The 23,719-nt window shown below is 48.6% G+C and overlaps 1 protein-coding gene across 1 annotated transcript in view; it reads right to left on the bottom strand.

Annotated features, from left to right (window-relative positions):
- EZR (ezrin) overlaps positions 1-8,945 on the bottom strand; it is a 51,195-nt gene extending 42,250 nt beyond the window's left edge. Inside the window, 2 exon segments of the mRNA XM_040448744.1 lie at positions 7,849-7,936; positions 8,825-8,945. Coding sequence (XP_040304678.1) covers positions 7,849-7,860 — 12 coding nt within the window. The 5' untranslated portion in view covers positions 7,861-7,936; positions 8,825-8,945.
- Positions 8,946-23,719: the final 14,774 nt, after the last annotated feature.

Below are 23,719 nucleotides of genomic sequence, written 5' to 3'. Positions count from 1 at the left end.
CATATTGAACAGTAATTCTTTTTATCCTAAAGCAGGGGTTGGTGAAATCCTCCGTGAAGGGTCAGATAAGTATTTTACGCTTTGCGGGCCATTTTGGTATCTGGTGCAGATTTGCTGTTCTTTTGTTGTAAACAACCCTTTAAAAATGTAAAAACCATTCCTAGCTGGTATCCCCTACCAAAACCGGCACAGCCAGATTTGGCCTTGGCCAACTATTCCACCTAAAGTAAAAGTGATTATTTGTGACGATATCTGACACGATGATTTTCATACAGAAAGCTTAAAACTGGCTTTCAGGCAAAAACAGAAAAAAAAAAAATAGGACGTGGAAAGTGTCTTCATAGTTAACAAAAAGGTAAGCAAAATCTACTATACTTGGCTATTATAGTTTGATCCTCCTCGGTGGTATTTGTTCCTTTCTGCTGACAGTCAAAGTTGGGTCAGGGTCAGGAAATTTTCATTCTGCTTTCAAGGTTTTCTCAAATACATTAGATGAAAAAGGTAATTACTATGTTAATGCAGCCTTCCCCATTCTTTGAACCGTATTACCATTTACCTATCGGTATTAAAAACAGCTTAGAGAATGAAAAGTGGCTCACAATCAAAGGAAAATAGAACTGACCAGTGCTGCTGCCTTAAATTCACTTCTGCTCCTGTGTACCGGTGAGCTCCTAGGCATCCCTCAACACCCACCCCAAGCATCTGACCAGCTGAGAGGCTTTCCCTAGCTCTCCAGGGCACACTTCCTCTTCTTCTGTAGGTATCTCTATTATCATACTTACTACGCTGCACTATAATTCTCTGCTTACATATGGGACTCCCCCATTAGACTGAGAATCCCTTAAAGGCAACAATCTAGCTTATTTCTTTTCATAGTTCTAGCACTCAGAATGTAATGGCATACAACAGGCCTTCAATGGGGTAAGGAAGGAGCCCATATGACCTCCCAGGGAATTTGCACAACTACAAGAGGATGAGAAAGAATGTTCCCTTTTACTACACAACCCAAACACTTCACATCGCTGTTTTTCTTAGAAGGCCTAGTGACAGACTTTACCTGGTTAATAGCAACTTGGAAACTAAAACCCTTAGTTTTAGCTCCCTGTTACACTGAAAAGTTAGTAAAGCTCGTTTCCAGGAAAAAATGTACACAAGAAACAGCACCTGGAGATAAAATTATTTGGATTTCATAGAAGCTTTGTTTATGTAACGTTCTTTTCATGTAAAAACTTCACTTCCATTTTACAGAGGACAAAATTGAGGTTCCTAGAAGCTTGCCAAAGTACAAGTAAAATACCAAATTAATTACGAAACTATTCTTTATACGGCTGTGTATTTTTACTTGGAAAAAATATGTATATTAGCTATACTAAGCATTTTTAGCCATAACGCTCCAACTCACATTATAGCATAGTTGTCTTAAAAAACAAAACAACAGGGGCGCCTGGGTGGCTCAGTCGGTTGAGCGTCAGGTCATGATCTCATGGTCTGTGAGTTCAAGCCCTGCGTCGGGCTCTGTGCCGACAGCTCAGAGCCTGGAGCCTGTTTCGGATTCTGTCTCTCCCTCTCTCTAACCCTTCCCCATTCATGCTCTGTCTCTGTCTCAAAAAAATAAATAAAGGTTAAAAATTTTTAAAAACAAAAAAAACAAAAAAAAAAAAACAACAAAAAAACATTTATAGAAGTCTATGGGCGCCTGGGTGGTTCAGTCAGCTGAGCCTCTGACTTCAGCTCAGGTCATGATCTAGAGGTTTGTTGAGTTCAAACCCTGCATAGGGCTCTGAGCTGCTTAGGATTCTCTCTCTCTCCCGCTCTCTGCCCCTCCCCCACTTGTGCTCCCTCTCACTCTCAAAATAAGTAAACTTTAAAAAGACATCTAGAATAAGATCCTCCTTATGTCCACAGGCACGGATGGTAAGTCTCTTAGAAGGAAAATAATGCAACCTTCCGGTCTCTTCAATAAATATTCACATGTAATTAGCAGTGGCAACCAAACATTTAGTGCCTAAACTAAAAACTAACTGGAGTAGCTGGGGAATCCCAAATGCAGTTACTACTGAAATGAAATAAAATATAATGCATAAAATATGCATTCAGTGATTCTGAAAGCAGACTGAATTTTATTGCTTAAGACTGCAGGTAAAACATCTAAATACTTTAAGAAAGCAGGCATATATTGAATCATCCTAAGAATCTTCAAATTATCAAAGACACAAACAGAAGTTTAAGTAAAATAAAGAAATTATGGTAATTCAGTAAGAATAGTAATGTTTTCCTTACCCAACCTGTAAGTATTTGTAAGTTTATGAAATTTTTGTTAGAAATCACATTACTACTTAGAATAGTAACTAAGGAGGGGCACCTGGGTGGCTTAGTCGGTTGAGCATCCAACTTCGGCTCAGGTGGTGAGTTTGAGCCGCACCATCGGACTCTGTGCTGACAGCTCGGAGCCTGGAGCCTAGTGCCTGCTTCAGATTCTGTGTCTCCCTCGCTCTCTGCCCCTCCCCTGCTTGCACTACCTGTCTGTCTCTCTCTCAAAAATAAATAAAACATTAAAAAAAAAAAAAAAAGACCAGTAACTAAGTGAGGCCAGTGCGGAAGGCCTGAAGAGCAAAGAGGAACGTAAGAATGGGATCTCTTTCTTCCCTGCCATTTAATGGAAAACGGCTGGCTTTTCTTCCCCTTTAAAAACAAAGACAGCCAAAATTTGAGACCACACACCAGTGGCGGCCAAATTAAGCTCCACAACCAAACCCCCAGAGAGAAGTTCAAATCAGAGAGATTCAATTGGACATCTTAGCTAGTCTTTCTGGAGTTTGATAACCATCCAGCTATCTCCTTTATCCCCACCCCAGCCGCATTCCAAATACCAATGATGGCACCCAAGGCATTTAAGCTGGAACTTTAAGAAGGTGGTTGTGTATCCACTCCTACACAGATGTTCCCTACAAGAACATCTGCCTGAATGGGTGCTCTGGAATCACACTGGATTTTGCCGCTGCCCCCCCCCCCCCCCCAAAACACACCACAGGCTCTGGTCTCTGCTCACACACAACCACCAGTATCAAGAGGGCCTCACCGCACTGGTGGGGTTCCAAAGGGGGAACTATGTAAAAACTGTCCCTTTCTTATGAAATCAGCAATTCCCCAAATCCGGGGGCACTTCAGAACCATCTGGAGAGCTTACTAGAAAAAGCACATCCTACCTAGCCCTAGAGACGGGGATTCAGTAGAACTGTGAGAGACTCCAGAATCTTCAGATCTCCAGATAAATACCTATACTAAAGTCGGAGAACACGGCACTAAATTAATCCTCACCTTTAACTTTATGTGTAATGTGTACACGCACTCAGAAGAAAAATTAGAAGCCGGTGGATTACTTTCACTTTACGTGGACTTAAAAACCTGTAGCTTGAGAAAAACACTGACATCTATATTGTATTTCAGGAGGTAGCGGTTATAATAATGAGAGAAGTCAAAGGGACTCCTTTCATCATTTACAGTCACGAATTTATTAGCAAGTACAAACCAAACTCAACCCTCCCTCCCACACCCAGTCCTTTTCCAGGTTCCTTATCTCAGTGAATGGCACTACCATCCGTCCAGTTATGCAAGCCAGGAGCCAGAAGTCAGCCTTCCACCCGCCCTCTGCCCCTGCACATCCAATCCATCACTAAGTCCTATCACGTATACCTCCCAAAGAGCTCCCTAACACCCACCTCTCTCCACTTGCATCACACTGCCTTGGTCGATCCTATTACCACCCCTCACCTGGGTTCCAATAGTCTACAGTCTCCACCTCTCACCTCCTACTGATTCTCATGTTGCAGGTGCAGTGACCTTTCAGAAGCCAATCTGATCAGGTCACTTCCTTCCAATCAACACCCATCAGTGCTTCCCCCTGAGTTAAGCCCTGAAAACGCCCTCTTAAGACCTACTAGGCTAGGCACAGCTGGCCTGTTTTTCTCCCTAGCTATACGCGTTCATATTTGGAACGCTGAACTCATCCTACCCCTCCCCCTTTTCTACCACAGGACCTTTGCACAAGTGGGTTCCCTCTGCCTGGTACACTCCTTGCCTCCCTTTTTCACCTAGTGAATGGCCCTGCATTCTTTACATTGCTCAGAATAGTCATTGTCTCTTGGGAGTGCCTTCCTGTCCTGCCCGATTAACTCTCCCCCCCCAACCACCACCACCACATGCATGCCATGGTACACAATCAAGTTATTCTAGGATTGTTGTCTGTTCCCCTCAACAGACTGTAAATCCACGATGACAAGAACTATTTCTGTGCCTGCTCATCTTGGTAACCTCAACATCTACCATAGTAACGCATAAATGACTGAACTAATGGATGAATGTACAAATAGACTCATTGTGCCTTACAGTGTGATGATGACAAATGACTAATCCTAGCCAGCACTTCTCACCACCACATGGGAAAATCTTAGCTAATTCACCATCTGCCCATTTTGAAGACGGAGGGATACACAAAACATATCCCATGTGTGCTTCTCAATTGATGGAGGGGATGGAAAATGTATCAGTGTATATTCAGTAAATCCCGTGCCTGTTGAAATATTTAGTGGACATTAATTGTCTCGCGCAACAATATGAATTAAGGACGCTGGCAGTCCCATTTTATAGACAATGAACCTGCAGAAACAAGCTAAGAAACAAGGACTTATTCCATACTGGGTAGCTACCCAAGGGGAAAAAATATATTCCCAGAGAGGCAAGGCAATTTGAGAAATTATCTTCAAATTTTGGCAAAAGGCGGAATCTTGAACGTGTTTTCAGTTTTCCTACTGAAGAGAATATTTGCTTTTATATCAGAAACTTCCAGATCAAAACTTTACAAAGGAACATTTATGGCATCTGCCAGTACCACTTAAGGCAGCTCACGGCTAAACTCCGAAAACAGATTGAGAGCTTAGCCTTGAATGCAACACCTTTTTCATTCCTAAGCTTGACTGCTGTGGTTTTCCTTCCTACGCCCCATGCCTCCTTCCTATCATGATGAAGAGAGCAACTGTGGTGGTAAGAAGTAAGGAGGAAGGATACCACAGGTCACCCTTGGCTGAACCACAGGCACAAAGACTGCTTCCTGAGACCGCTCCCTGGGCACAACCCCCGCCCCCCCGCCACGGCTCTCTCCAAATAAGAAGGACCCACAAGGCCAAACATATCAGCTGAGCAGAGGGTACATATCAGCTGAGCAGAGGGCGTACGTACTGCCTTCTAGGCCTCAGATCATTCTCCCTGGAAGTCTGTCTACAAGTCACACAAGAGTAGAGCCCCAAAGCAGTTGTGGGAAAAGTAAAACCAGCCAACAGCTCTCCTTCTGAGTGCCCAGGCCGATCAAATCCTACCCACAGGCCTTGAGCAAGACTCAGCTGAAGGGTTCTCAATGAAGTCCACCCATTTCCCCATCGGATGATTTTCCTCTTAATTGTGTTACACTTGACTTAAGCCTGTTTCCCTCTTTGGTGGCACTCAGAGTGTCCCAGCTTCTATTTTAGCATTTGCATGTGTCTGGGCTCAGGTCCCAGACTATAAGCTCCCCGAAGACAAGCTGCCTCACCCACCCACACTTTGCACACGCAGCTTGCGGGACAGAGAGAACAATCTTTCCAGCAAGTAGTGATTCGAGAAGCAGTATTAAGAGGGAAAGCAGCAAATACATATTTCATTTACACCGTTTTTGTAAAGTTGTCTACTCACAGTTTAGATATCAATCAAAAATACTGAATTCAAAGGATCAGGTAGAAGCCTCAAACCCCAAATATTCAGATGTTTCTATATTTACACATACAATTAAAATATGCCTGCCATAAGAAATACAAAGAGCCTTCAAAAGGAAGGAAATTCTAATACACACTACCACATGGATGAACCCTGAGGTCATTAAACTAAAATGAGCCAGTCTCAAGTAGACACATACTGTGTGATTCCACTTATATTAGAGACCCAGAGCAGTCGAAGTCATAGAGAAAGGAAGTGAAGGGCGGGTGCCAGGGGCTGGAGGAGGGGATGGGGAGTTAGTGTTGAATGGGTACAGTGTTTCAGTTTCGAAAGATGTAAAAGTTCTACAGATGGATGAATGTACTTAATGCCACTGAAAAAAATGGTTAAGACAGCAAATTGCATATGATGTATTATTTTACTGCAACAACAACAAAAAAAACAGAACAAAAGAAATTACGGTTCACTTTGAGAAATGAGAAAGAAAAGCAGTAACAGGAAACTGGTTTACTGACTTTTTTCAGAGTGAGATCTTCAAAGCTGAACTCTGCATCTTTTCTTTTAGTGAAATAAAGAAAACCATACCTACAGTAATATCTTGACCACAGCTCTGCAAAAGGCTGCATGGGGGCTGTGCCCCGAGTAAGGTTGTGTTTTTAGGTCAGTTTTATATCACAGGCATTGTAAGGCCTGGATGTTATGTGCAAGTGGAAATGAAAAGAATTTTGTGGGACCCCTGAGTGGCTCACTCAGTTGAGCCTGACTCTTGATTTTGGCTCAGGCCATGATCCCAGATCGTGGGATGGAACCTGCTTCAGCTCTGCACTGAGCCTGGAGCCTGCTTGAGATTCTCTCTCTCCCCCACCTCCCACCCATCCCACCACTTGTGCTCTCTAAAAGAAATTTTTTTAAATAGAAAAAAATAAATTTGTGTAGGAAAAAAAATTTCTACATCATGAATGAATCATTTTATTTTAATCATGTAATTCAGGCAAAACTATATTGACTTCTTCTCTGATAGCATATTAACATGGTTATTTAACCTAACAGTACAGACTTTATTAATAAAGAGCTCCTTTTATTAAGAATCTACGACTTCATAGTAGAAAAAGCACATAAACATCGACTACAGAACCAAATTGTTTGAAAAACTAGAAAAATCCCACATGTATCTTTTACTGCAGTTTTTCATGAATCCAGAAATTTTCTTCATCATGATTTAAAACCATTAAAAAAAAAAGTTAAAGCCTCTCTGCAGCATCTGGTCACCGTTCACCTGTGTTAAAGCAGGTAAATCTATACAACTTTCCAAGAAACGCCGGTCACAAAGCACCTGCCTTGTTTGCTCCCACAACTTCAGTGAAAGTGATTCACCCCAGACCTGGCCAGCAATCTAACCCTGATAGCGGCCTAATCAGATTCAGGGGACAGAGGTGCGGGCACCAGAATCAGCTGACGTTTATGATGTAGCCCAGGAGCGCACGACCAGGAGCGCAGGGGAACCTTCCTCCACCTGCAATTCAAGTTCATTACTAAACCGCTTTCAGAGATAGGAATCCTGCTGCCAGCAGCAAATTCCCAGGTTAAGAGAGCACAATTTCACAGGCCTGGCAGGAAGCTGCCCGCCAGAAAGACGGGGTCTTCTAAGCTGGACGCCCTTTAAAGCACCAAAGGCAGACTTGGGGTGAATTGGGTTCCGGTGCTTAAAGGGACTCGGAGTTGATGTGCCTTCGGAAGCCATCCGACTTTTCTTTAAAAAAAAAAAAAAACTCCCAAGTTGCATTAAAAAACACTTTTTTTTTTTTTTTTTTTTTTTAAGCAGACCAAACTTTCTTTTACAAAAGAGCATAAAGTACCGGGGCGGGCGGGGGGCGTTCACAAACAAAAAGACGGTAGAAAGAGGGGCAGCACAGTGGACTTCCCAAGAGTTCCACACAAAAGGACCAACGAATCCCGAAGAGGGGAGACAATTCCCCACTCCGGCCGTCTCGCCGTTTGCACGAGAACCCCGGTGGCACAAAGAGCCCCAGCACCTCGCCCAGGCAGCGCCGCCCGGCAAGAACGCCCGCAGCGTCCGACCCGCCCCGACGCTGGGTCACTTACTGGTTTCGGCATCTTCGGTTCCTGGCGGGTTCTCCTCAAGCCCCTGGAAACTCGACTCTGCCGCAGCAGCTGAGACCGCGCTCCCGACCTGCAGGCAGAGGAGAGCCCTTCAGAGCGCGCAGCCGCCCGCCGCCGCCTCCTCCCGCCGCCGCGCCCGACACTCGGCGCCCGCCCCGCGCGCTGCTGCTTAAGAACCGGCCGGGCGGGCGCCGGCGTGAGTCACCGCCCAACCTGCAATTACGGCGGGCCGGGCGGGCCCTGCGGGGAGGGGGGCCGGGCCGCGCGGGGGAGGGGGGCGCGGGGGACCCCGGCGGGGGAAGTGGGCGGCGGGGAGGGGGCGCGGGGTCCCGCTCGGGGACTGGGACGCGGAAGCGGAGCGGGGCGGGGCGGGGTGGGGGTGGGGGGTACACCGAGGTAGTTCTCGGACTTCCAGGAAGCCAGGCGGGAACGCCGCCGACAGCAAGTTTCACTTTGTGAAGCAACCGTTTGCCCCAGGGCTGAAACCGCAACCGTCAAGCCTTTGAGAAACACTTTTTTAAAAATGGTCCCCGCCCCGGAGAGGCCAGAGGGCCACGGGCCGAGCGAGGCGGGAGGGGCGCGGGCAGGACGCGCGCCCGCGCAGCCCGGGCTCCGCGGGCACTTCGGGTGGGGCACCTCCGGGGACAGAGTCGAAAGAGGAAGGTCTGGAGCACCAGGGGCGGCCACGCCGGAAGGTTCGGCTTCACGTGCCTCTTACTTGGGCCGAAAGAGAGAACCGTGCGCCAAGGGCCGGACGAGGGACCCCACCGGCCCGGGGACCACCCCGGCTCTTCCCGGGCACCACCGGCTCCGGGCTCCCGCGCAAGCCCCCCGCCCCCTCCGCCGGGCGGGCCCCGCCACACCTGACGGCGAGTCCGGGCCACGATCCCCTCCGTGGGGCGCGGACCCCCCGGCCCCGGCCCTCCGCCCCCCGGCCTCGGCCGCGCTCCCGGCTCACCCGCGGCGCCTGCAGGAGACCGCTGCGCTCCCGGCTGTCGGTGTGTCGGCGAAGTGAGCCCGCGACCCGCGCTCCCGAGAGTCCTCGGCGGGGCGGGGTCCCGGGGCCGCGCCCCTAACTGCCCCGCCCGCCCGACCTGCGAGGTGCACCCGGCGCGCAAGATGGCTGCGGCCGCTGCCCGCGCCCCAGGGCGCCTCCCGCCCACGCCGCCCGGAGCCCCCCAACCACGCCACGCCCACCCCGCCGGGCGCCTCCCGAGGGGCGCGGGGACCCGGTGGGCGCGTCCCCCGCCGCCTGTGTCGTAAAGACCTTTCCCTTCTCGCTGCCTGTCCCCTTGCCTTGCGGAGGACTTTGCCGGATTTAGGGTTCGAGTCCTAATGACAGATGTAGGGTGTGAGATCGTTCGCTCCACAGCGGACAGAGGGGGGAAAAACGTAAATAAACCCAAAGGAGCCGGCGGCCCCAGGGGAGCCTGGGCCGTTTTAGAGTGGGGCAGCCCCTGTGGTCAGGTCATTTTGTAGTTCTTGCACCAGGACGAGGCTGGGTTCTGAGACCCGCGGGCCGCCGTTCTCGTGCACGTGGTCGGAGCTCCTGCCTTCGGATTCGGCCTAGGACACAAGCATAGAAGACGCTCCACGGCTGAACGCTCCGGTTAAAGGGCACATTGTGGTCTAATTTGACTTGACTAACTCAGAGCTATGGTAAAATCTCCATAGGCAGGAATTCTAGGAATTGTTTTAAATATTTTTTTTTGCAGATGGTTCTCCAGAGGACATTTTAAAAACACACAAACACACATGGACTGTGGTGGGCAGTAGGATTTGTCACTCAGTGATCAAGACAGCTAACTCTAAGGCAGTGGTTCTCTAAGCGTGCTTCCCAGGCCAGCAGCGTCGACCTCACCTCTGAACTTGCAGAAATGGAAATTCACAGGTACCGCCCCCGGAATCACAAACTAGGGCTGGGGCCCAGCAATCTGTGTCTCCCTGCCCTCCAGGTGATTGTGATGCAGGCTCAATGCTTGAGAGCAGAGCCTCTCCTGAATTCCTTTCCTGGGCTCACCACTAACTCCCTACTGAGTTGAGTGAGTTATTGAGCTAGTGTGTGCTTTCACATCTGTAAAATGGCACAGTTATGGCACCTATTTCATGGGGTCGTTATGAGGATTAGAGGTGATATGTGGAGGATGCCTAAAACAGTGCTCAAATCTATCCTGGCACAGACAGTAACCGGTGACTTTGGGCAAAGCACCAGACTCTAAGGCTCAGTTTCCCCGTCTGTCGACCGGGGATGCGACTAGCACCTCCTGCAAGGACAGGTAGGGGTTAAATGAGATAAAGCATGCAAAGTGCCTAGCACAGTGCCAATCTCCCCGTAAGGCCTAACCTGTCACAGGGACAGATGGCTCACGGGGTAACCCCCCCCCCCCCAAAGCTGCAGGCCCACAGCGTTGCAGGGGCACAGGTGTGGCCGGAGGCCTTTTCTGAGATTTTGTCCTGTATTCTGACAAGTGTGTTCCTGAAGAGAGACTTTCCTTTATATTAAAATGAGATGTAACTGTGGTAGGAACTATGAAAAGAGATTTAAATACCCTCCAGTGATAATAGTTTGGATGGAACTGGTCACTCCTAGCACGCTATCTCTAGCTCATTATCACTGTCTGGAGTCTCATTAGCCATGTTTGGTCCCCAACTCTTCTCACAGGATAGGCCTCTAATCTTTTTTTTTTTTGTTTTTTATCTTACCCAGTTTATCATCTTTTAAATTGGATGTTTGAAATAGCAGTGGCCCTAAGACCTTCTGGAGCATTTCCGAACTTTGCCCTTCAGGGGAATGCTTAAAAATGAACTGGCCTGTGGCAACGTGGTCCAAATGAAAAGATCACATTCTTACATCATGTGAATCTACAGATAATCTCAAAAAGTTTAATGAAAAGAAAAGATCAGAAGCAAATAGAGCTAAGTCTGAATTCTGGTCCTGGTCATTTGAGGCGAGTCTCTTAAAGTGACGAGCTCCCAGCTCTTCATGTGCAGAATGGAGATAATAATACATATTCCATGGTGTTCTTGGGTCACTGAGTCATAGAGTGGAACATTTAGTTTTGACTTGTAGGCATAATTTCCCGTGTGAGTTAAATAGCACAGAGGCATGGTTTGCATACGTATTCACATCTTAACTTGTAAGCATTATACTAACATGTACAGGGTTTTCTGCCCCCACAAAAAACATTTGTGCTGTATCTTATGAGTGCTTTCAGAGGATTTACCAGGAGAAATTTATTTTCATCTGACATTTGGACCTAAACCCCTTCCCACTCTCCCTCCTGTGGCCCCAGGACACACAGAAGACTGAATTCCAGGGCATCTATGAGAATTGCTTAGGACGGTGGTACTAAAACTTCAGTGTGCATTATTAAATTTTTTTTTAACGTTTATTTATTTTTGAGACAGAGAGACAGAGCATGAACAGGGGAGGGGCAGAGAGAGAGGGAGACACAGAATCCGAAACAGGCTCCAGGCTCCGAGCGGTCAGCACAGAGCCCGACGCGGGGCTCGAACTCACGGACCGTGAGATCATGACCTGAGCCGAAGTCGGACGCTTAACCTACCAAGCCACCCAGGCGCCCCCGGTGTGCATCATCAGAATCCTCCAAAGAGCCCCTCTAGGAATGACAGGCCAGTAAGCCTCAGGTGAACCCTGGGATCTATGGCTTTAACAAGCTCACAGGTGAGTCTGATGTATACCAGAATTTGAGAACAGCTGACTTAGGATGTGTCAGGATCCTGACAAATATTACTTACCCCTCCCTTCATGCTTCTTTTGTAAAGTTATCCCCCTGTATTTGTAAATCATGATTTTGTTCACATTTGGTAATCCATGTCACGGAAAGAAGTGAGGAGACTGGGAGCTGAGAGTCTTGGATTCCATTCCTTGCTCTTGTTGAACCTGCCCATCACCTTGAACGGCCGACTCCCTTCTCATTTCAGGGCTTCCGTTTTATAGCTAGATGAGGGAAATCCTGTGTCTCCCCCTGAACCTGGTGAAAGGCCGTTGGTAAATTGCTTGGAGTTCTTCAGGCAGGTTTATACTAAAGTCTGGGAAGCTCAAGGCAGCTTTAGACACAACAGCAAGGACAAGAGCAGGCACATCCCTCGAGGGCAGGTTTCCTCCGAGATCACCTCCGAGCCTGTCTCCGCACCGGTGCTGACTGATCTCAACCAAAGTTCACAAATAGTATGACAGTCTCTAGTCTCTCACTTCAAAAGAATAGGCAACAGGCAATAGGGAAGACTGCAGGGTGCCCTTGGCCAAACAAGAATTGGGGTTATTTCTCAGGACTCAATAACCTTGTGTGAAAATTCAGGACGGTGGGTGAAAGAGCAAAGGAGGGGTAAGAACTCAGGCAGCCTGACAGGTGGCCACTGCCTTGTGTCTAGAGATCATGTTTAAGGGACTTCCCAGCCAATAAGCTAGAAGGAGTCTCTTGGTAGTTTTGATCGAACAGCTTCTATACCTTGGGTCTGCTAAGAATTCTGGCCACTCCGTGTTCTATTTTAAAGTTTCCTTAGCTTATTTAAAACTTTGCATAAATAGCCTTACTGGGTTTTATGTAGAAGCGTATTAATGACCACACAACTTTTTAACTAATAAATGCCCTAAAATTTTAGTATAGCATCTTTTCTCATTTTTCTTATCTCTGATCATTTTATGAGTTGTTTTTGTTTTTTTTTTTAATCCAGCTTACAAATTGTACAATGTGGTAGTGGACAGGACCTCAGATGTCATTTATTCCATGACCCGCACTTCACAGAGGAAATAGCCCCACAGAAATTAAGTTAATTGCCCAAACTTCTGCACCCAAACTTCTCTTGTCAAGATAGCCAGTGACTTTTGTCTTGCTAAATCCAGGGGCCAAACTTCTCTGCCTCATCTTACCCTTCTCCTGAGCAGCCTTCCCCACACATAACAGTCCCCAGGAGCATTCTGTTCTTAGGGTTTGTTTTTTCCGCTCTCCCGTCTCCAGGGCCCTCTCCCCAACCTCCTACCGCAGGCTTAGCCCAGAGCTCATTTCTGGGCCCTTACCTGTGTGCAGCTACTTCCTAGGCCATGTTATCCAGTCCCAAGGCTAACATAGCATTCCCAGCCCCGACCTCCCCCACCAGGAACAACTCTCTACTCGATGTCTCCCGTCTCCCAACCTTCCCCTTCTTGGCAAACACCAGGCGCATCCAAGCCCTGTTGCTTGGTCCCAAACCTAGGAAGCCAGCCTGAGTTCCTCTCTATCCCCTGACCCCACTTCATCCTTCATCCGTCTTGCATCCAATCCAGCAGACCTACCAGCGGCTTCGCAGAATGTGCCCCGTTGTGTATCTCCCCAGCCAGTGGGTTTTAGCATGACATTCACACCCCTTCCTCGGCCCCTCAGGATCCCCTCCTGACTGCTTCTCCACCTGCACCCGCTGTTGGTCTCCTTGGTGCTGTGCTAACCGTGCCCCAGCTGTCCAGAGTTTCTGTTCCGCGAATGTAGCAAACCTATCCTGCCTCAGGGACCTCACATGTGACACTCCCTCTGCCTAGAATGCCCTTCCCCCATCTCTGCCACCTTGGCCTTTATCTGAATACTGCCTTCTGCGAGAGCACTTCCCAACCTTTCCACAAGAAGTGCCACCTCCCAGGTCGCTCCCTGCTCCTTCACCTCATTTGCTGTGTTCAGAGCACCTCACGCTCTCGGCTGTGTCTTGCTTGTTTGTGGCTGTTTTCTGCCTCCCCTACAAGAATTGAAGCTCCTCCTGTATGTCTGTTCGCTGCTATGCCCTCAGCAGCTAGAACAGTGCCTGGCGCCTAGTTGGCGTTCAATGTATATTTGTTGAATAAACAAATGAATGAACACTGCTAGTTAGTATCGAAGTCACAGGAGTCAGGTTAGTTTTCTATCCAACACGCCTTACTGCTGTGCCCTGGAAAACGCTTGACTTGCTTAGATCCCCAAACACCCTTGAGAAGCAGATGATGGTGGGGGAAAACTGTTTAAACAATTCATCTATTAAGACTCTTTTCTGTGTTTCCCTTCATTCCAGTTTTAGTTGGGGTTCTAACAAGTTTGATGAGCTCTTTTCCCAGGACACAGCAGATTAGAAAGGAGGCGGCAAGGTATGAGCAGACACCCTGACAGCAGTAAGACGCAACACCTGACGGCAAAGAGGCAGAAATATTACAAAGAACAGACAATAACCCAAATATAGCCGACTGGAGTCACATAGGCCAGAGACAGACAGGGCCACATCCCTCAGGGGCCCCAAGGGCACAAAGTGGAACCCATGCTGCTCCTAAGGATAGTTTTCCCGGGAAACGGATTTATGTCTCCTCTGTATTATCAGGAAGCATGTTGTTTTATAATTTGTAAAAATTATAAAATGTTTTCTTTTTTTTTAATTTTTTTAATGTTTATTTATTTTTGCCAGAGAGAGAGAGAGAGACAGAGACAGAGCATGAGCGGGGGAGGGGCAGAGAGAGAGGGAGACACAGAATCGGAAGCAGGCTCCAGGCTCTGAGCTGTCAGCACAGAGCCCGATGCAGGGCTTGAACTCACAGACCACGAGATCATGACCTGAGCCAAAGTCGGACGCTCAACCAATGGAGCCACCCAGGCGCCCCAAAATGTTTTCATCTTCAAAAAATAATTCAATATACAACTATGTACCCGCTATTCAGATTTAACAAATGGTAATATTTTATCACATTATCTTCACATTTCATGAAAAAAAGAAAGCACTGAAGCCCACCTAGCCCTCCCCTGGAGAAGCCCCTGTTCTAAAGTTGATGTGTCTCTTCCATGCCTGGTTTAATGCTTTACATGGAAAAAAAAAATACACTGAATGTGAAAGCTGACTAGGTCCCGAATAAATTACTTATTATTAATCAGGTGCTTGGTTGCAGAATATAATCAACCATAAACATTTTTATCATGACTCTTTCTTTTTCTTTCTTTCTTTCTTTCTTTTTTTTTTTTTTTTTTTTTTGGTTTCACAAAAGCTAAGTTAATAAAGTGGTTAATGAGCTGGAAATGTCCGGCATGACAGAGGTAGCTTTAGCATTTGTTTGGATTGCTGTCTACTCAGACCGTGAGCTCCTTGAAGGGAAAGCCAGAATCTGTTCTCTTAGTAGCTCGTGTACCTAGAACAGAACCCTGCAGATAAAGGGAGCTCAGTAAATATTTATTGGGCTGAATCAAACACAGAGCCCTGCGCATTTGTAGTGACTATTATCTCACTAAGCATTGAAATGTGTGGATCCTAGAGATTTGAACGTACACTGAAGATTTGGCACTTAAACAACAACAACAACAACAAAAACTGGTTGCTAACAGGGCAGACAAATTTCTGTAGCAGGTGCTGAAGGTTACCTGACCTGGCTGGATCTTACTGAATATCTGCGGAATGAACTCGTCTTTACAACATCGTGAGCAATGCTTTTAGGATGAAACATGGACCACGGACGTCATTCAACAAATATTGAGTTCCTGCTTCTTGTCATGCAGTGGGTTACAGGGGGGAGCAAGACAGATGAAACCCCTAAAGATCACACTTAATAAAACTTGGCCTTTGGCTGTTGGGGGTTTAGCAGACTTCCTGTGAATTCCCATGAAATTGGCATTGTCACTTGGCCAGTCTGCAATTCCAAGCCACCTCCTGGGACTTGGTCCTCAAGGGACCCCCCCCCCCACACACACACCAATTGGATTCAGGAATGCGTGGATGGCTGGACATCCAAAGACAACTGTAAGATCTGGAGCGGGTGCCAACCTGCCGTTATCTGGGATTGTTGGCACACCACTGCAGACCCCACTATAGACGAGAATGCTACAGGGGGGAAGCAGCCAGACTGAAGGAATGGTGATCACTGGAGAAGCAGGACTGTCTAGAGGACCAGCCACCCCTCGGTTTCTGCTGATGGCTATTGCCAGGCTAGAATGTGAGCCTATCCTGCCACATGTCTACCCTTTCAAGAAAAGCTTGAAATCCTGATTTTGACACGAAATTTCCCAATTCTTACATTTGGCAGTGAGTTAAATTTTTTTTTTCCAAAACATGCTGCAAGCCAAACAAAATATGTCTGTAGACTGGGTGTGTACATCCACTGCCTTGTGCTCTACAGACCTGCTTGATTATCTGTGGTGCACATGGGTTCAACGCCGTGCATGTAGTATCCCCCCCCACCCCCACCCCCCGGCTCCAGAGTGCTGTCATTGCAGACATGCTCTTGCCCTGTGGGCAGCAGCCGGGAGAGGCTGTTCTCCACGCGTCGGGATGTGGTAGAAAACAGGTGGTCCCCAGGCCTTGCTATCCAGTCTTTCCGTTCTGCACATACTTCTTCTGGTCATACTTTCTGTTTTGGGGATTGTCTGGCACGGCTGATAACTCAAGGGCTTAGACTTAAGGGATGTTCAGGGAAGGGATCTCCTCATTTGTGTGTCGATCCTCCCTAGCAGGTCCTCCCCGCGATGGCTGCTATGGTGCCGTCCGAGCTGTCTGCCCGGCCCCTTGCCCTGCATATGCACCCACCAAGCAAGAGGAGCTTCTGGGTTTCTGCACATCTCTTTGCCAGAACAGCCCGTTTTGCACCTAGACTAGCAATGGCTCACAACCTTGTCGTTAGCCAGCTCCTCTGCCGGTTGATCTCTGTCACCACAAAACCTCCCCCGGGGAGGCCACAGAGACCACCTAGCACGCCATGTGGGTACTCGGTGCAGAGCTGCTGCTCCAGGCAGCCCTCTTCTTCTCAAGATGTCCGACCCTCCTAGAACATGCTTCTCCTCCTGGACCCACCTACCACACACCTGGGATGTTAGGCATGCGTCTCCCGAGACCTGCCTTTATTTTGAAATTGTTTATGAAAGAAAGCAAAGCAGCCTACCCTGGATCCCAAAGCTATGTTAAGTCTTAGAGCCGAGTTTGCTGGGGTTCCCGTCCCGGGTTTCATGACTTTGGGGCGGGTGCTAGCCAGCAGGTAGTGATCAAATGGGTAGAGACGCTGACAAACTGGGTTTTGTGACTCTCCCAAAGTTCAGAATTCTGGTGTTATCCGTCCTCTTTCCTTTATCCCAAAGCCTGGCCGTGGCCTTCTGGAACTTGCAACTGAGAAGATCCCATAACTGAGGAACACCTACCTCACTTCCGTGTGGAAGACAGACTCTTTCCTTTCCTCTGAGGGAGCTCCACGAGGGTAACGCGTCTGGCCTCCCCTGTCCCCTCGATGGAAAAGGCCTTCATTTGGAAGGAGAACCTGGTCATGTGAAGCCTGTCTCTGTCTCTCTTGGGGCCAGCTCACCGGCCAAGAGGGGGGCTCTGCCCCTTCGGGCCACATGTGTGGTAGGGCCCAGCCCCAGCTGGGAGGCCCACGTGGTGCAGGGCCACCTCTGGGAGGGCGGCATACCCCTCTAATTCTGTGGTTCTAGGATGTCCACCTGCCCGCAGATGTAGGCCACATTCCCGTCAGCTGCTTTAGCACAAGAAAGCTTTCCGGTGTTTCTCCACTGTTTTGAAACCAGGGTGGGAAAGAAGGGCGTTCTGTATTAGGTGCCTTCACACTATAAAGGCACCCCTGGCCTCTCCCCCAGGCTGCTCCAGACAAGCGGAAAGCAATGGCCATCCCTCCAGTGCCATCAGACTGCCAGAAACTTCCTGCTTGGACTCTCCCAATGCCTCCTGAGACAACGAAACCTTTCTTCATTAAAGACTTCAGTGGGGCACCTGGGTGGCTCAGTCAGCTGAGCGTCCGACTTAGGCTCAGCTCGGGATCTCGCAGGTCATGAGTTCGAGGTCCGCGTCGGGCTCTGTGCTGACAGCTCAGAGCCCAGAGCCTGCTTCGGATTCTGTGTCTCCCTCTCTCTCTGCCCCTCCCCTACTTGCTTGCTCTCTCTCTCTCTCTCTGTTACAAATTTAAAATTTTGGTTGTAGAACTCAGAGTGGTATTTCATTTCTACTCAATTATAATTGTTACAAAGCTTTGGAGCACAAACCTCTGAAAAAGTGAATGCAGCACACTGTGTCGGGGCCCCTTTGCTGAGAAGGGACCTGGGCATGTGGCCAGGACTGTGCCCGGCTTGCCAGTTGAGAGGATAACTGCCAGAGCAGCCTGGCCCTGTCCACAGCCAGGTGCTCTGGGAGTCCACGGCTTCCACTCCACGGCTGTGCCAGGCAGGCTGCGGGCCACATCGCCCCTGGAGGGGCTCAGCGCCCGCTTGGCAGTCAGACTGGGTGTAAATATCTGTCTCATTCTCAGCTCCTTATCTTCTGCCCATCCACACCCTCTGGACGGATCTGGACAATTCCACTCATATCCACCTCTTCTTTTCTGGCCTGACTCCCTCAGCTATTTTCTCAGCCTGGCATCCAGCCCTTCTCTCCCCCAGCTAGAGCCACTCGGTCCACACCAGCCGTCTGCCAGCCCCAAGGGTCTGTGTGGACCGAACACTCTGGGACTTGGCACCACGGTGTGCATCAGGGCAGTCCGGCTGGCTTTGGGCTTCTACTTTTTTTTTTTTTTTAATGCTTATTTAACTTTGAGACACAGAGAGAGAGAGAGAGACAGAGCATGAGCAGGGGAGGGGCAGAGAGAGAGAGGGAGACACAGAATCCAAAGCAGGCTCCAGGCTCTGAGCTGTCAGCACAGAGCCTGACGCGGGGCTCGAACCCACAAACCGCAAGATCATGACCTGAGCCAAAGTCAGACGCCTAACCGACTGAGCCACCCAGGCACCCCTGGGCTTCTACTTCTTATTCTCTTGTTGCACCCAGATCCAGTCATGTGTGTAATTGGTCTATGTTTTCTCAACCGCCTTAGTTTTATTTTCTGAGTCTGCGTGCCTGCCAGGTAACCCCCTTCTCCAGGTGCCCCAGACCCTTAAGAACCTCGGTGATGCCTTATTCTTTTGATTCTTCCTCCAAGCGATTAGAGGCTGGGGTGAGGGTCTACCACCCCTTGACCCGTTTCCCATGGCAGACCACCATATACGTCAACAGTCGCATGCTCCACACTCGCTCTTACAGTCCTTCTGACAGGTGGGTGTTCACATGACATGTGCCATGAGAGGAAACTGAGGCCTAGGGGTGAAGTCACTTCCCCAAGGAAGCAGAGCCAGGACTGGAGCCAGACGATTGAACAGCAAAGCCCTCACTCTCCCCTCTACATCATAGAGCCCAAGGCCCCTAGTCCCTTGTCCTGCTGTCATCTGTATCTAAAATGGGACAAAGCCAGGGTGCCTGAGGGACTCAGTCGGTTAAGCATCTCTTGATTTCAGCTCAGGTCATAATCTCACAGTTCGTGGGTTTGAGCCCCGAGTCAGGCTCTGTACTGGCAGCGTGGAGCCTGCTTGGGATTCTCTCTCTCTTTCTCTCTCTCTCTCTCTCTCTCTCTACCCCACTCTCTCCCTCCCTCTCTTTCTCTCTCTTTCAAAAGTAAATAAATAAACTTTTACAAAAGTAAAATAAAATGAAATGAAATAAGGCCACATTGAGGTGCTCAGTACCTCTGCCCTGGACAATCACAACAATCTTCATGTTGTTGCCTTTTAATCTGTTAGGTGAGCCAACAAATACTCATTAAGCACCCTGTTCCTGCCAGATACAGCTTCCACATGATCTATTTTTCAGCGCAACATTGACACGGCAGCTGGAGCTATGGTTTGGATCATGTCACACTTCTGCTCGCAAACCTTCAGGGCTCTAGCTCAAGGCGGGGCCTGCTGGAGTGGCTGCGAGGAACTGGGACTTGGAACCAGGCCATCTGTGGGGCCAGACAGGCTGGCCCAGCTGGGCAGAGGGCACAGCCAGGCAGCTCAGTGGGCGTGATCATGGGTAGAAGGTCCTGGAAGGAGTCACCAGGCTCCGGGAAGGTCCAGGGCCCAGGCAACAGAGGAAGGACTCGATTCCCAGGGAGGGGACCTGCAAATGAATGGAGTAACCTGGTTACTAGACTGAGCAGCACAAGGAGACTGGGGAACCTGAAGGTGTCATAAAAACAAGCAGGAAAGGGGGCAGACCTTGGCTAGCTTGGTGTCGTGTCCCGCAGAGTAAAGCTGCTTCAGGGCAAGATGGGTCCTGGGCCCAGAGGAGACAACTTGGACCCCTCATTGAGGAAGGGGTGCCGGACAAGGCTGGGGACAACAGCCTGACAACCACTCCCCACCCCCTTACTGCACTGACACAGGCCTTCTCCCCTTCCAGGCGGGTCAGGGGCCGCCTCCTCTGTGCCTGGGCTTGTGCCTTTCCGTGGCCTGGCTGTGGTGCTCAGCGCTCCGCCACATCTATTCACTTCCCGAAGCCCACTTACCCTTCAGGAGCAAGTACAGGGGTGCTGGGGTGGCTCAGTCGGTGAAGTATCCAACTTCAGCTCAGGTCATGATCTCACAGTTTGTGAGCACGAGCCCCACATCAGGCTCTCCGCTGTCAGCACAGAGCCTGCTTTTCGATTCTATGTCTCCCTCTCTCTCTCTCTCTCTCTCTCTCTCTCTGTACCTCCCCTGTGCTCACTCTCTCTCAAAAATAAATATTAGAAAAATATTTAAATCATTAAAAAAAAAAGACTAAGTGCAAACGAGCACCCTTTTTTTCCTCTTTTCAGGCCTTCCCACTCTGTTTTCTTACATAACAGACTAAGTCTTTTTTTTTTTTTAATGTTTATTTTGAGAGAGAGAGAGAGAGAGAGAGAGAGTGCACAAGCAGGGGAGGGGCAGAGAGAGAGGGAGAGAGAGAATCCCAAGCAGGCTCTGTGCTGTCAGCTCAGAGCCTGACGCTGGGCTCAATCCCATGAACCGTGAGATCGTGACCTGAGCCAAAATCGAGAGTCGGACGTTTAACCGACTGAGCCACCCAGGTGCCCCAACAGACTCAGTCTTATATTACTTGCTGCATACCTCTATTAAAACACTCTTCTTTTAACCTGGTTTATTAGCTTCCTGGGGCTGCCATAACAGAGCATCACATGCTTCGTGGCTTAAAACAACAGAAATTTATTGTCCCACGGTTCTGGAGGCCAGAAGGCTGAAATCAGGACGTCAGCAGGGCCGTGCTCCCTCAGAAACCACCTCCCAGTGATTTCCCAGCTCTTCTGGCTTTCAGTAGCCCTGGGCATTCCTTGGCTTGTGGCCACATTATCCAGTCTCTGCCTAGTCATCACATGGCCCCCTTCTCTCCGTGTCTCTTTTCTTCCTATGAGAACCCAGTCATATTGGATTAAGGGTTCACCCTGCTTCCATCTGACCTCATCTTACTGTAACTAATTAATCCGTAATTACCGCACTTCCAAATAAGCTCATATTCTGAGGTATGGGGGAGCAGGACTTCAACATGTCTTTTTGGAGGATGCAGTTCAACCCATCACACCCGGTATGACATTGGTATCTAGGCCGCCATCTTCTATATCCTCAGCTCCTTGCCTACAGCCGGGTAGTTCTGGAGAGAAACAGACCTGGGTTTGTCACTCACCCTCTTGTAAAACCTGAGCAAGATCCTTAAGCCATTTGTCTTTTCTCATCTGTAAAATAACCACAACACCTAGAGCTATTGTGATGTTAATGCCAGTTCATGTGCTCAGTGAGTGCCCGGGAAATTTTAATTAGTAGGTAGTAGTGCTGTGTGTTGCACAGGGTAGAGACTCAATAAATAAATGTGAGTCACTGTCTCTAATAAATATTTACTAAATTGGCAGGCCTGCAGAATACCTGAACCGATGAGCTTCTCCAGAGGGAGGGAGAGGCAGTGGCCAGCAAGCCCTGGAGACTCTAGCCCGTCCCCTGGCATCGTGGGAATTGCTGAGGTGACATGGTGGCCACTGCCTGTCCCTGCTTGGATGGCAGGAGATTCTGGCTCCCGTCCTCACAGCGGGGAATCCTGGCTGGTTCTGTGAGAATGTGAAGGTGGAGCAGGCAGGGACCCTACGCCCTGTTTTTTGTTCTGTAGCTGGTGTGTGTGTGTGTGTGTGTGTGTGTGTGTGTGTGCGCGCGCGCGCGCACGTGCACGCACATGTTCTGGGGAATGGGGGCCTGGAAGACAGGGATCAGAGGGGCCCAGCATCGTCCTGAAAGAGACATTCAGGCTGGAATGAAAAGCTAGCAACCAGAGCTTGACCTCCTGCTCTGGGGCCCTCCATGATTTCTGTGAAGAATCAGATTCTTCTACAGGACGAGTGTGGGTAGTGGGCACAGCACAGGAGATGGAACCAGAGACTTGGGGCTGAAAGAAAACTCTACGTTGGAGTAGCTGGGGTGACCTCCACGATTGCAGTCTTCTCTTGTATCAGGTGGGGCTGGTAAAATCTGCCCTATCAAATAAGAACATGATTCAAATGCCAGCTGTTTATGTCCTGAGGTTGCCAACCCTTGAAAGGACATTTCCAGAGCATATCCAAATTTGCAGAGGACCATCACAGCTTTGCTTTGTTTTTATTTTCATTTTCACAACCAGAAGTGAAAAATCCATTAATTACTCTTAGAAAGAAGAAAATATGTCTGAGGCTCAACATCCATCTGCCATAGGATGAAACTTGGCATCCCTCATTCTTTCTCTATTTCATGAACACCCAAGATTGTATGCTTCTGTTTCAAGGGGGTTCCTTTTCCTCAGGAAAAATGCTGACCTGGCGTCTGGCCTCCCTAGACTCCATACTAGACAAATATTTCCACTGTAGACTAACCACCAACTCCTTGAAATTTCTTGAAAAATTGCTTCAAGGAGATGTACCAAAGTGGGAAGCACATTTTCAGGAAAGAAGATAATGATGGAGTTTCATCCAGGAACCACACATTTAAGAGTCAGACATCATTAGGGGTGCGTGGGTAGCTCAGTTGGTTGAGGGTCCGACTCTTGATCTCAGGGTTCATGACATCGAGCCCTGCGTTGGGCTGTGTGCTGACACTGCTGAGCCTGCTTGGGATTCTTTCTCTCCCTCTCTCTGCCCCTCCCCACCTCTCAAAAATAAATAAATAAGCTTAAAAAAAAAAAAAAAAAAGGTGGTGCCTAGGTGGTTCAGTTGGTTAAGCATCCGACTTCCACTCAGGTCATGATCTCACGGTTCCTGAGCTCAAACCCCACATTGGGCTCACTGCTGTCAGCATGGAGCCTGCTTCTGATCTTCTGTCTTCCTCTCTCTCTGCCCCTCCCCCACTTGTGCGAGCTCTCTCTCTCAGAAATAAAATATTAAAAAATTAAAAAAAAAAAAAAGGGTCGGACATCATTGCACCAGACAACATATGCGCTGAACAACACCGACACACGCGGCAAACGTGGGAAGTTTCATGATTAAATTTACATCCTTCAGTCTAGCCAGTGAGGGCAAGGATACGATGTGCATAGATAACTGGAACACTGCGCAGATCTAAGGAACTTCCGCGAAAGTTACAACGTGTGGTGAGGTCAAAGAATAAAGAGCTCACATTCTTTGGGGCAATAAGAAGAATGCCTGGTGTCTTTTTTTTCTAATGCGAGAGAGATCAGGGTCAGATAAAGAGAAGGGAGAAAACTGTGGTAAGCAGGTGATCCACAGGTAGAAAAGCAAGCTCTAAAAAGTACGGCCTGGATCCCAGTTGGTATGTTGATTACCACATTCAGTTTCCATTCCTTTTCTGTATTTATTGATCACATTTGCATTTACCCAGGTAAGGAAACTCTGCAATACAGGGCATGCAATTGGTGTGTCTAGGGACCTATGCAGTCTCAGCAGAATGTTGTCAAAGTGGATTCTAAGTTCAGAAGCCTCATAATTATCAGCAAAAGCTGCCCAATAATTTCACCAACAAACCATATGAACAGACTTCAATGCAGAGACTATTGGAGAGCACTTAACTTGCCGTAAAAAGTACCTAAAACTTCAGGTGTAGCTTGTATGGCATCCAGGAAA

The sequence above is a fragment of the Herpailurus yagouaroundi genome, unplaced genomic scaffold, assembly GCF_014898765.1.
Source record: "Herpailurus yagouaroundi ecotype Mexico unplaced genomic scaffold, PumYag 198, whole genome shotgun sequence".
Taxonomy (NCBI): domain Eukaryota; kingdom Metazoa; phylum Chordata; class Mammalia; order Carnivora; family Felidae; genus Herpailurus; species Herpailurus yagouaroundi.
The sequence above is the reverse complement of the archived record's forward strand: the minus strand, read 5'-3'. Positions and strand labels throughout refer to the sequence as shown.